At 53.0% G+C, this 13,175-nt stretch overlaps 1 protein-coding gene across 7 annotated transcripts in view; it reads left to right on the top strand.

Moving 5' to 3' along the window:
* NEDD4L (NEDD4 like E3 ubiquitin protein ligase) overlaps nucleotides 1-13,175 on the top strand; it is a 108,283-nt gene that overhangs the window by 49,828 nt on the left and 45,280 nt on the right. For all 7 annotated transcript variants that reach the window (XR_011700031.1, XR_011700033.1, XR_011700036.1 and 4 more), the window contains exons 3-5: nucleotides 3,846-3,927; nucleotides 7,319-7,357; nucleotides 8,541-8,594. Coding sequence is in view for 1 of the 7 variants with exons in the window: in XM_071581714.1 (XP_071437815.1) it covers nucleotides 3,846-3,927; nucleotides 7,319-7,357; nucleotides 8,541-8,594 (175 nt within the window). In the remaining 6 variants the exon portion in view is untranslated. The remainder of the gene's footprint in view (nucleotides 1-3,845; nucleotides 3,928-7,318; nucleotides 7,358-8,540; nucleotides 8,595-13,175) is intronic.

Here is a 13,175-nt window from a genome sequence, read left to right as displayed (position 1 = left end):
GCCCGGGCAGTGCTGGGCTGGCACAGGAACCTCCCCACACCTGTCTGTGCCCACACCTGCAGACAGGGGGATGGTCTCCAGACCCAGAAGGGTCCTCATTCTCCCATGGGACAGTCTGCAGGTTTATGGGGGTGTCCAGGGGGGTACAGCAGTGCCCGGGCAGTGCTGGGCTGGCACAGGAACCTCCCCACACCTGCACGCAGGTGGATGGTCTCCAGACCCAGGAGGGTCCTCATTCTCCCTCCCTCCAAACAGGACAGACCCAGAGCCCTCAGCCTTCGGTTCTGTGGGGAGAACAGGACTGAGCTCTGCCAGTGGTGCCTGACATAAATCTGGAGTTGGTCACTTTGGGGAGTGTTAAAATGTTCAGCTTCTGTTCCTGAGGAGCAGAGGGAGGCACAGTGAGAGGCCTGGTGAGACCAACAAGGACTTTATTCTGTATATACACTGGGGAGAGGGGAGGTGGGTTGGATGGGTGGGGAGTGGGGAAAGGGGCTGGGAGAAGGTTAATCAACAGCCCAACAGACCCCTCAAGGCCGGGGAAGGATCAAATTGGGATGTGGCTTCAAGGAAAGGCTTTTTCCTGTGCCCTGGGAGCTGCCCAGGCTCTGCTGTGCCCAGGTTGTGCTGTGTCCTGGGAGCTGCCCAGGCTCTGCTGTGTCCTGGGAGCTGCCCAGGCTCTGCTGTGCCCTGGGAGCTGCCTGGGTTGTGCTGTGCCCTGGGAGCTGCCCAGGTTCTGCTGTGCCCAGGTTGTGCTGTGCCCTGGGAGCTGCCCGGGTTGTGCTGTGCCCAGGCTGTGCTGTGCCCAGGCTGTGCTGTGCCCAGGTTGTGCTGTGCCCTGGGAGCTGCCCGGGTTGTGCTGTGCCCAGGCTGTGCTGTGCCCAGGCTGTGCTGTGCCCAGGTTGTGCTGTGCCCAGGTTCTGCTGTGCCCAGGCTGTGCTGTGCCCAGGGGCTGTGCCCTGGGAGCTGCCCAGGTTCTGCTGTGCCCAGGTTGTGCTGTGCCCTGGGAGCTGCCCAGGTTGTGCTGTGCCCAGGTTGTGCTGTGCCCAGGCTGTGCTGTGCCCAGGTTGTGCTGTGCCCTGGGAGCTGCCCAGGCTGTGCTGTGCCCAGGTTGTGCTGTGCCCTGGGAGCTGCCCAGGTTGTGCTGTGCCCAGGCTGTGCTGTGCCCAGGCTGTGCTGTGCCCAGGTTGTGCTGTGCCCTGGTTGCTGCCCAGGTTGTGCTGTGCCCAGGCTGTGCTGTGCCCAGGCTGTGCTGTGCCCAGGTTGTGCTGTGCCCAGGCTGTGCTGTGCCCAGGCTGTGCTGTGCCCAGGTTGTGCTGTGCCCTGGTTGCTGCCCGGGTTGTGCTGTGCCCTGGTTGCTGCCCGGGTTGTGCAGCCAGAACTGCAGGGGCTGTTGGTTGGTTCCTTGGGGCAGAGCTGGGGAAGGGGCAGCACAGGGGGCAGGACGGGCTGTGGTTCCTGCAGGACCAAACTGCTGCCGTGCAGTGCCCTTTGGAGCGCTCCGGCTGCTCTGGCATGTGCCCTGTGCCCGTGTGTGCCCAGCCTGCTGTGCACCCACTTGCATAACAGGGAGACTAAATTTTGTACTTGGGGAGGCGGTTGCAGCTTTTAAAATAAAAATAGAGCCACGTAGGCCTTGGTGGTTCCATTGTTCTTTCACGTGTGTCTCTGCTCTCCTCCCCCTTCTTTGGGAGCTTAAAATAAGTAAATAATCCATCAGGGCATGGCAGAGGCTGTTTGGAGACTCGTTTGCAGAGCTGGTTTGAGGGTGTTGAGCAAATGCGATTCCAGACTCAAGTGAACAAAGAGAAACTGTCCACGGGCTGCGGTTTCACAGCGCCCTGAAGTGACATGGATTTTAAAGGATGCTTTTGGAGTTTGGGGTTTTTTAGGGATTTTAAATCATCAGTGCTTTTGTCCCCCAGAAGAGCTGGCAGCTTGCCTGCTCATGCTGAGGTTCAAGAGAAAGATGATAATTATGTATCTGCAATTCCTTGAGCTGTAAGAAAATACCAGATGCTGAGAGTTGTCAAAACCGTGGCAAGTGGCTAATTCTGAACGTCTGAGAGATTCCAGAAGGTCGGGAAAAGGATTTCTTAATACCTCAGATGGTTTTGATGGCTGTTTCTCTGCCAAACTCTCCTTGCACTAACTTGTGATTATGAATAACGTAACTTTTCTTATTAGCATCGTTTTCTTGGAATTCCAGTTTATTCTCTGGAGAACTGTTATCAGCTTCAGGGCTCTGCTGATCCGAGCAGGCTCTGATGGTCTCTTTAGGTTCATCCAGTCCTGTCAGGATAGGTCAGATTTATTGCTTTAATTGTTTTGGGGTTTGTAATGAGGAGCATTAAGGTCGGTGTTCCACAAGTCAGTTCCATTCATCTCCAGTCCCTGCTGTGATGATGACGGGGCTCATTTCTCTTTACCAGCCCTGACTGTTAAACCCTGCTCAGTCCTTTGAATGCCTGATGATAGATAGGAGTATATTCCCTGACTTGTGTCTGTCCATGGCCTGCAGTCTGTCCTGCTGCAGGTTCATTAGGGTGGCATCGACACTGCCACTGGTGTAAAAACTCACACACCGTTTCCTACTTGTACTTTCCTGCTTTGCAAGATTTCCAAGTTTAATCACTTACCCTCCTTCCCAAGGCAAACCCAGCACTTTTCCTCGGCCTTTCCAGCGGGTTTTCCAGGGAAGGTGCAGAGCTGCTGGTTCAAACATGTGCCACTCATGATGTCCCCCATGGTGTCACCCCTGGGAGCCGCAGGGCTCGCTCTGCTCCCCCGGTGTCTGTCCTGCTGTGGGATCCTGGGCAGAGCAGCAGGGCAGGGCACAGCCTGATGCTCCCTGAACTGGGGGCTGAGCTGGGTTATTTTCCAGTGGATTCCAGAGCCCAGTGCCAGTATTGCTGCCCCTCTGGGAATGTGCTCTCCAGCAGTGCCATGTCGGGGTGCTTCCCTCTGGAGTGAGTCTGTCTGTCTGTCTGTCTGTCTGAGGAAGGCCAGGAAAGCAGCAATTCATTTTAATCCCCTGCCTCCCCTCCTGTTGGTCACTGAGCTTCAGGATGAAAGTCTCTGGCAGGTACAACTCCAGACTGAGCCAGCTCTGCTTCCTGTGCTCCAAAGGTCCCACTCACCTGGTGGGTTTGTTGGTTTTCCTCTGTGCTCTCAGGAGGTGTCTCATTTATTGTTGTGTCTCCTGGATCATCAGGGTTTCCTTCCTTTAATACATCTGCAGATGGGACTCTGGTATTGCCTCTCACCTTCCTGACTATTTCATTCCAATTTGTGGATGGGTTTTGCAGTGGTTTTTAGCAGGCCCAGACACTATTTTGTTTTCCTTATGGAACTGTTTCAGTATCCTTGGTCTCTGCAGCTCTGCTTAGAGATAGGATTTGAATTTCCTGGAGAAGTTTGGCAGGTGGTGCCAGAGCAGAGGGGGCTGAGCCTTCCCTTGTGACCAGCAGGAGAGGGGGAACTGCAGAGCTTTAGTTCAGGTGCCTCCTGTGCTTTCCTGGACAGGAGTTCCCTGCTCCCTGAGCCTGGAGTGTGTGTGGTGTCAGCACTGCCGTGGCTCAGTGGGGTTGCCAAGGTGCTGCATCCTGGGAAGGAAATGAGATGATTCCATGTGAACCTGCTGGGGGGTTGGAACTCCATGGTGGGAGAAGCAGCCTGAGCCCTCAAGTGAAGGTGGCTCCCTGTAGTTCCAGGGTTTCACTGCAGGCACATCCACTGGAACTGCTTGGAAGTGCTGGTCTGACCCAATTTGGTGGCAAATCCCCTGTGAAATTCTCTTGGGCTGTGCAGTTGCAGGCCATTAAATCCAATGTTTTCCTTTGCAGTGACCCGTATGTGAAGCTGTCCTTGTATGTAGCAGATGAGAACAGAGAACTTGCTCTTGTGCAGACAAAAACCATTAAAAAGGTATGTGTATACTCTGTTTAATTCCATTGCTTTGGCAAGACAAGAACACTGGAACACAACTGTGTCACCTGATTCTCTGCTTTGACTATCATTTATCTGACCTGGCAAAAATGGTCATTCTTTAATATTCCCGTTCAAAATTTCCAGATTCAAAATATTCTCCTGATATGGGAGTTTGAAGCAGCCACATAACAGAAGATGTGCTGTCAGGAAAGCCCCAGAATGTTTGAATTTTTAATTAGAACCAAAATTGAATTTCATTTAGTTTTGTAATTTCAATCCACAGAAACAAAAGTTCCACCAGGGAACTTTGTCATTATCAGGGCACTCAGATTTTAACAGGATTATTTTTTACTTGCTGGTATTGATGGCAGAGAGGAAAAAAGCCATAACCCATATGAAAATAAAGGAAAATAGTGAGTTGTCATTTTTATGAAGATATTTAGACTCAGCAATGGTTCATTGAAATCATTGCTGCAAAACAGTGAGGAGAATGTTGTTGTTGAAAATGGAAACTGGGCTGCTGCCCTTCCAAAATCAGCACACTGGGTGTCCTGAGCAAACCCAGGGGGAGTTCTGGAGGCACAGAGGGTGTGAGAGGAGCTTTGCACAGGGCCAGGTTGGATGTGGAAAGGGAAAAGGAGCTTTTCAAAGCTTTCCTTCCCTGGTATTTGTTTCATTCCTGGGACTGCATCTGCCCTTCTTCTTGTCACTGTCATTCAAGCCTGGGCTTTCTCAGTCATTTCCATGTTAGTGATAACAACTCACCTGTTGGCAAGTTCTAGCTGGTAATTGCTGGTTTGAGCTGTGGAATTTGGTCTCAAGGCAGTGTGGTCCCTGTGCAGTTTGCAGCCCCCTCCACATTCACAAATGGCAAACACCACACTCATCTCTCAGTCTGGGGTTCAGGTCAGTAATACAGAAGTGCTGGGCACGATGGACCTGAGGCTCTGACAGTGCCAGTTCCCTCAGCCCTGTCACTGTGTCCCACCCTTCTTGTGCTCACATCTCATGGGTGATTTTGGGGGGCAGTCTGGCCCTTGGGAAGGGAGAAGGGACTGCAGAGCCCCCTTTTTGTGCCTCTGTCTGATCCATACCCCATGTACAGCTGGGCTGAGCCTGGGGAGTGCTTGGTTACAGCCAGAGGGATTAAATGCACATTATTTTCTTACTCTGACAGAATGAAGTTTTCAGAAAGAATTCAGCTTCTTGTGCATGACCTGCCAGTGTTGGATTTCTGAGGCTTTTGGTTTGCTTTCCCTCTCTCCACAGTTCTCCAGCTGTCAGGTTTGAGGAGTGCCTTGTGCTTCCTTTTGGAGCTGTTTGGGAGGGTCTCTCTGTAGCAGGACAGCTGGATTTGCTGTTTGCTGGCTTGTGATCCTGTACCCTGATCAGTGTGGCCTTTAAATTCCTGCTGGAATTTTAAAGTCTGGATGAAGGTTATCCAGTGTCTTCAGTTTTTTCCCTTTCATTCAGCTGAGCTTTTGTGCCTTTCCCACTCAGAATGTTGAACATCCTTTCCCATCTCCCCACTGAGCTGCTGTTCAGGAGCATCCTTGCTCTCCGTGCCCCCAGTTTGTGTGCTGGTTGGAACACACGAGGAGATGGAGCTCAGCTTGACTCCTGGCAGTGCTTTATCTGAGCAGCACTTGCCCTTTTTAGGCTGTAGCTCCCCTTGCCATGTGCTCTGGTGTGTCCCTGCTCCTGTCCCGGGCAGAGCTGTCCCTGCATTTCCTTCCCCGTGTTGGTGCTCCTGACTCGCCCTTCCAGTGTGACCTGCGAAGGTGGGAGGAATTCCTGCCCTTCCAGGCCCTGACCAAAGGCTGTGCTGCCCCTCAGATTCCCTGAGCACTCACAATTCACGGGCTGCTCATGGGCAGCAGTGCCCTCCAGTTCAGTGTGAACCCAGTGCTTCAGGTGCTGTTACATGGGCCCTCTTTTTAGAACATCAGTGTTTAAAATGTAACGTTGTTTTTCTTATCCCCTCATTTTTATTTATTGTTTACTGAAGGTGTTTGTGCTCCTTCAGGGAAAAGCTGCAGGTTCCCCCTGCCCACACTCCATCCCTGCCCTTCCCTCCCTGCCTCATCCCCCTGCCCTGGGCAGTGGCTGTTCCTGCAGGAGGTGTTTCCTCCCCTGCCATGAGCTCCCGTGTTCTGTTTGTGGGAGTGCAGGGCAGTCAGCCCTGTGTGCTGCACGCAGGGAACCCACGGGGTCTGAACAGGGAGTGGGACAAACAGCCAAGATCCCCCTCTCTGCCAGAGCAGCACCATGGGGGTGCAGGGCCAGCTCCTCCTGTCAGCTCTGCTGGGGGAGAAAGGGACAGGGGGAGCTGGAACCGATGGGGTCTGAACAGGGAGTGGGACAAACAGCCAAGATCCCCCTCTCTGCCAGAGCAGCACCATGGGGGTGCAGAGCCAGCTCCTCCTGTCAGCTCTGCTGGGGGAGAGAGGGACAGGGGGAGCTGGAACCGATGGGGTCTGAACAGGGAGTGGGACAAACAGCCAAGATCCCCCTCTCTGCCAGAGCAGCTCTGTGGGGGTGCAGGGCCAGCTCCTCCTGTCAGCTCTGCTGGGGGAGAGAGGGACAGGGGGAGCTGGAACCCACGGGGTCTGAACAGGGAGTGGGACAAACAGCCAAGATCCCCCTCTCTGCTGGAGCAGCACCGTGGGGATGCAGAGCCAGCTCCTCCTGTCAGCTCTGCTGGGAAACCTCTGCTGGGGGAGAGCAGGAGAGGGGAGCTGGCACAAACACACACCATGGGACATGTCCAATTGTCTTTATACTTACCCAAGTCTGAGCTGCCACATCACTGTTTGTCGTTCTCATCTCTTTTTTATCAATTTATTATGTCATGCCTGAGCTCCCCTCACTCTGCAGTCTCTGTGGGCATTTTATTCTGTGCATTTTAGTCAGCTTGTTATAACAAAATTAAATTCCTTGGGCTGGGGGGAGATTAGGAGGAGTGTCATACCTATTCCAAGGAAATAACAGTTTCTTTTGTTGTTTTTTTTTTTATTTTTCTGTTTAATTCATAGTATAAATCTGTTCCTATTTTTGTAGCCCTAATGTTACCCTTGTGTTTTAAAATTACTTTATTTTTCATCTGGGTTTAAATGAGTCTTGGGAATGAAACATCTCCAGGTTGTACTTCTATAAGTTCTCAGTGATTTGCCTTTTACTCATCAAATTCTATTTATACTTAACATCTATTTTGGGATCATCTGACTCAAATATCCTCCCGTGTTTGGTTTACTCAGTAGAGAGTTTCTAGATAATTTTATGGCAATATTTTTCTTTTTTTTTCCTACAGAAATGTCACTTGCATGTACGTTTTGATGATTGCAAACTAAGGAAACTTTGCATGTAAATATTGTTGTTTCTTTTCCAGACACTGAACCCAAAGTGGAATGAAGAATTTTATTTTCGAGTAAGTCTCTCTTTACTCGCAGTCACTACTGGAACATGCCCGGTTGATGTTGCTTTGTGTTTGTTGTTTGTGTGTTTGCCTCCAAAGCTGCTTGCCCCGTGCCCTCGTGCTCCTGCAGGGCTGGAATGCTCAGCAGGAACGGGCACAGTTACTGACAAACACAGCCACAACCTGAGATGGTGCAAATGCCAAGGGCAGGAACTTCGTTACTTGGTTGCACTGAATGTTTTTCCAGGGAAGAGTGGTTGGATTTTAGTGCACAAAAGAAGGTCAGGTAGAATTCCAGGTGACTTCTCTGGGTTTGCAGCTGGGCAGTGCAGACCTGAAGTCCCAGAGAAAGTGAGTGCACAGAGCCACTCCAGCCTCTGATACAGCTCATGGACACTGTTAACACCTCCTGAAAATCCTAAATGATAATGGGCCTCTATAAGGTCATTTAGACCCTGGTTTGTGTGTCACAGTGCCCTGATTTTCTCTAGACTGGCAAGTCCATCACCACTCTCTTGTGGTGTATTATTTCTAATTTTCCTTGATGAAACGTGCTGGCCACAGTAACCTGACCTGCTTACAGAGCTTTTCTGAAAAGTGCATCAAGTGGATCAAATGCTGTAATACTTTTTTGTTGTTTAGTAGCAACTCTTTTGTCTTCCTGACAGAGTTCTTTTTCTTTTGTTTGATTTTGTCTTTTTAAACGTTGTCAGTCTTTCTGCTCCAGTTTAATTCAGCATAAACAATTCTCTGGAGGTATATTTGCTTTTCCAGGTGTTGGGGGGACTCCTGTTGAGTGTTTCTCAGGCATGTGTGTTAAATGGGCTGGAAATGGTGAGTGATGGGCACTCCAAAGCACACATGTGACATTCTGAGCACAGTGCAGCAGAGCTCTTGCTCCCATCAATCAATGCATTGATTGACTGACCAGGGAGCCCGTGGGTCTGTCCAGCCTGGCACTGGGGGTGTTTCCCAGGGACTGTCCTCATGAGCACAGCCTGTGACAGCTCTGGTGTCACTGCCAGGCTCTCTCAGCTGCTGGAGGCTTCTGCTGCTCCAGTTTGAGTGAAGATTCACATCAAACCTGTTAGTCCTGTCCTGTGTGCCCTGGTTTAACCACTGCCCAAACTCGTGCCCAGGTGTTGTTACTGTCCAGCCAAGGCACCTGCAGTGACATCTGGGTTTTCTCTTGCAGGTAAACCCCACCAACCATCGGCTCCTGTTCGAGGTGTTTGACGAGAACAGACTGGTGAGTGCTTGTCTTGGCTGTGTGTTACTGACCCCGGGGCTCCGTGTGGTGCCGTGATGGAAATGCAGCACAGCTCAAGGGTGTATTTTCTGTGCTGAGTGAGGAGTGAGCCAAGAACCAACAGAGCAGGCCAGAATGGTCCTGCTCACCACAGCCCTCTGGCAGTGAAACCTCTGTGTGTCCTCCCGTGGCCTCCTCCGCTCAAACAGCAAAGTCTGACCCCTTCAGTCCTGACATTTTGGTGTCTCTGTCCTGTACCTCTAATGCATCCTGTTCTGGGAGCTGCCCCCTGTGCTCAAGGTGTGTGTGAGGGTTTGAGGTAATGGCAGGGTGATGCTCTGCTGAGTTCCAGTTCTCTGCCTCTGAATGCCCACCTGTTGATAGGCCCTTAGCCCTGCCCCGATGGGGCTGATGCAGCAGCTCTCCTGAGGAGTGTCCAGCATCCGACTGGGGCCAGTGCTGGGGTCCCCCTGCCCACCCTGGGTTAGAGGGTGGATGGATGGCCCCGGGGGGTTTGTCTCTGGAACAGGGAACCACCATGTGTGTGTTTGAGAGATCAGGAATTCACCTGTTCTGGGCTGGGGCGGTACCACCTCTACAGAACTTGCTTACTTTGTGAAAATCAGGCTCAGAGTTGTGGAGATCCTTTTATTAAAAACAAAACAGCGTGGGAACATCTGTCTTCCACAAAGATCCTTTTTCTCTGTCTTCCTAATAAATGGAGAGCAAAGGGAATTATCCAAGCTGTAATCTGGGGAAAAGGACTTGGAGCCAACTGACAGGATTCTCCTTCAGGAGGAAGGAAACTGGTGAACGGTGGCAGTGTCTCTGTAGAGGGGGCTGACAGGGAGTGGATTTATTGGCATATAATGATCATAGTGACCAACTGCTCTACTCAGACTGGCCCGTGCCACTGGAACGTACTGGTGTGACAGGAACAGGGAGGTGGGCCAGAGAAAATGTGACATACACAGTGAAACTGGGAAAGGACAGGCTTAGGATCCCATTTCAGATTTTCAAGTTTTGTGTGCAGCACTGGCCTTACCCTGGCAGCTTCCATGCTTTGTGTCATTGAACTGATCTCTGTGTGTGCTCCCTGTGGTCCTGCCTCTGTGCCAGTCTGTCCTTGGGAACCTCCCGGGAAAGGCAGCACCTGGACTGTAGGGGCCATTGCTGTCCCTCAGGGAGGTCTGAGCTGTGGCAAAGTGAGAACATTGCAAGGGGTGGGGGGCAGGTTTCCATCTGGTTGTGTTTGCAGAATGAGAAGACACCGAACTGATTATTTTGGCTTTACTTTGGAATACTTCTTGTCAATCCTTGAATAATTTTTATTGCAAAGACTTTGTTCCTTCTTGTTGTTCCCAAATTACCAGAGCACTCTCTGGCTCTGCAGGACATCCTTGCCTTTCTCTGCCCAGTCTAAACAGAGAAAATGTGATGCTGCTTTATCTTGGGTGCAGAGAGAGAGTGTATCCGTGGGTAATGTGCTTTAGCTGAAAAAAGATGAAATAAACCAGCACCTGTGCTGCCACAAGGGCCTCTGCAGGCAGGACTGTCACTGCAGGGAAGCTCTCTGTGTTCTGGTTGGCTCACAATCCGTGTGAAACAACGGGCATTGTGCTGGCTGCTGCAGTTTGCTGGGCTGGAGCTCCATTTCCCTGGGGAGTGCTCATTATCTGGCTTTGGAAAGCAAGCTGCCTGCAGGAGGAGGTGTAAGTGTCTAGATGGAGGACAGATCCCCAACGTACAGATTTCCAGAGCTGTTGACAAATCTTAGGCTTTCCAGTTCTGCCAGGAAACAGCTGTCCAGGCTGTGAGATGGAGCTGCACTTCTGGCTGCCCAGAGTCTGTGCCAGCAGGAGAGAGGAATCTGAGAGCACAGAGTGTCTGCGCTGTGCCAGCGCTCAGATAGGGGGGTTGGTGTACATTGGGGTGGATCCTGCCCTTCTCCTGGGGCCTTTTGGCTCTGGGAGGGTGGCAGTGTGTCCATGCTGGCAGTGTGTCCATGGTGGCAGTGTGTCCATGCTGGCAGTGTGTCCATGGTGGCAGTGTGTCCCATGGTGGCAGTGTGTCCCATGCTGGCAGTGTGTCCATGCTCTCAGTGTGTCCATGCTCTCAGTGTGTCCATGGTGGCAGTGTGTTCCATGGTGGCAGTGTCTCCCCTGCTCTCAGTGTGTCCCCTGCTCTCAGTGTGTCCATGCTGGCAGTGTCCATGCTGGCAGTGTGTCCCATGGTGGCAGTGTGTCCCATGGTGGCAGTGTGTCCCCTGCTCTCAGTGTGTCCCATGGTGGCAGTGTGTCCCCTGCTCTCAGTGTGTCCATGCTCTCAGTGTGTCCCCTGCTCTCAGTGTGTCCATGCTCTCAGTGTGTCCATGCTCTCAGTGTGTCCCCTGCTCTCAGTGTGTCCCCTGCTCTCAGTGTGTCCCCTGCTCTCAGTGTGTCCATGCTCTCAGTGTGTCCCCTGCTCTCAGTGTGTCCATGCTGGCAGTGTGTCCATGCTGGCAGTGTGTCCCATGGTGGCAGTGTGTCCCATGGTGGCAGCGTGTCCATGCTCTCAGTGTGTCCCCTGCTCTCAGTGTGTCCCCTGCTCTCAGTGTGTCCCATGGTGGCAGCGTGTCCATGCTGGCAGTGTGTCCATGCTCTCAGTGTGTCCCATGGTGGCAGTGTGTCCCATGGTGGCAGTGTGTCCATGCTCTCAGTGTGTCCCCTGCTCTCAGTCTGTCCCCTGCTCTCAGTGTGTCCCCTGCTCTCAGTGTGTCCCATGGTGGCAGCGTGTCCATGCTGGCAGTGTGTCCATGCTCTCAGTGTGTCCCATGGTGGCAGTGTGTCCCATGGTGGCAGTGTGTCCATGCTCTCAGTGTGTCCCCTGCTCTCAGTCTGTCCCCTGCTCTCAGTGTGTCCCCTGCTCTCAGCGTGTCCCCTGCTCTCAGTGTGTCCCATGGTGGCAGTGTGTCCATGCTCTCAGCGTGTCCCCTGCTCTCAGTGTGTCCCCTGCTCTCAGTGTGTCCATGCTCTCAGTGTGTCCCCTGCTCTCAGTGTGTCCCCTGCTCTCAGTCTGTCCCCTGCTCTCAGTCTGTCCCCTGCTCTCAGTGTGTCCATGCTCTCAGTGTGTCCCCTGCTCTCAGTGTGTCCATGCTCTCAGTGTGTCCATGCTCTCAGTGTGTCCCTGCTCTCAGTGTGTCCCCTGCTCTCAGTGTGTCCATGCTCTCAGTGTGTCCCTGCTCTCAGTGTGTCCCTGCTCTCAGTGTGTCCATGCTCTCAGTGTGTCCCTGCTCTCAGTGTGTCCCTGCTCTCAGTGTGTCCCCTGCTCTCAGTCTGTCCCCTGCTGTCAGTGTGTCCATGCTCTCAGTGTGTCCATGCTCTCAGTGTGTCCCTGCTCTCAGTGTGTCCATGCTCTCAGTGTGTCCATGCTCTCAGTGTATCCCTGCTCTCAGTGTGTCCATGCTCTCAGTGTGTCCATGCTCTCAGTGTGTCCCCTGCTCTCAGTGTGTCCATGCTCTCAGTGTGTCCCCTGCTCTCAGTGTGTCCATGCTCTCAGTGTGTCCCCTGCTCTCAGTGTGTCCATGGTGGCAGTGTGTCCCCTGCTCTCAGTGTGTCCCCTGCTCTCAGTGTGTCCATGGTGGCAGTGTGTCCCCTGCTCTCAGTGTGTCCCCTGCTCTCAGTGTGTCCCCTGCTCTCAGTGTGTCCCCTGCTCTCAGTGTGTCCATGGTGGCAGTGTGTCCATGCTCTCAGCGTGTCCCCTGCTCTCAGCGTGTCCATGGTGGCAGTGTGTCCCCTGCTCTCAGTGTGTCCCCTGCTCTCAGTGTGTCCATGCTCTCAGCATGTCCCCTGCTCTCAGTGTGTCCCCTGCTCTCAGTGTGTCCCCTGCTCTCAGTGTGTCCATGGTGGCAGTGTGTCCATGCTCTCAGCGTGTCCCCTGCTCTCAGCGTGTCCATGGTGGCAGTGTGTCCCCTGCTCTCAGTGTGTCCCCTGCTCTCAGTGTGTCCCCTGCTCTCAGTGTGTCCCCTGCTCTCAGTGTGTCCATGGTGGCAGTGTGTCCATGCTCTCAGTGTGTCCATGCTCTCAGTGTGTCCCTGCTCTCAGTGTGTCCCCTGCTCTCAGTGTGTCCATGCTCTCAGCATGTCCCCTGCTCTCAGTGTGTCCCCTGCTCTCAGTGTGTCCCCTGCTCTCAGTGTGTCCCCTGCTCTCAGTGTGTCCATGGTGGCAGTGTGTCCCTGCTCTCAGTGTGTCCATGCTGGCAGTGTGTCCATGCTCTCTGTGTGTCCCCTGCTCTCAGTGTGTCCCCTGCTCTCAGTGTGTCCCCTGCTCTCAGTGTGTCCATGCTCTCAGTGTGTCCCCTGCTCTCAGTGTGTCCCCTGCTCTCAGTGTGTCCCTGCTCTCAGTGTGTCCCCTGCTCTCAGTGTGTCCCCTGCTCTCAGTGTGTCCATGCTCTCAGTGTGTCCCCTGCTCTCAGTGTGTCCATGCTCTCTGTGTGTCCCCTGCTCTCAGTGTGTCCCTGCTCTCAGTGTGTCCATGCTCTCAGTGTGTCCATGCTCTCAGTGTGTCCCCTGCTCTCAGTGTGTCCCTGCTCTCAGTGTGTCCC

The sequence above is a fragment of the Pithys albifrons genome, chromosome Z (genome assembly GCF_047495875.1).
Source record: "Pithys albifrons albifrons isolate INPA30051 chromosome Z, PitAlb_v1, whole genome shotgun sequence".
Classification (NCBI taxonomy): domain Eukaryota; kingdom Metazoa; phylum Chordata; class Aves; order Passeriformes; family Thamnophilidae; genus Pithys; species Pithys albifrons.
This window is presented reverse-complemented; position numbering and strand designations above follow the sequence as displayed.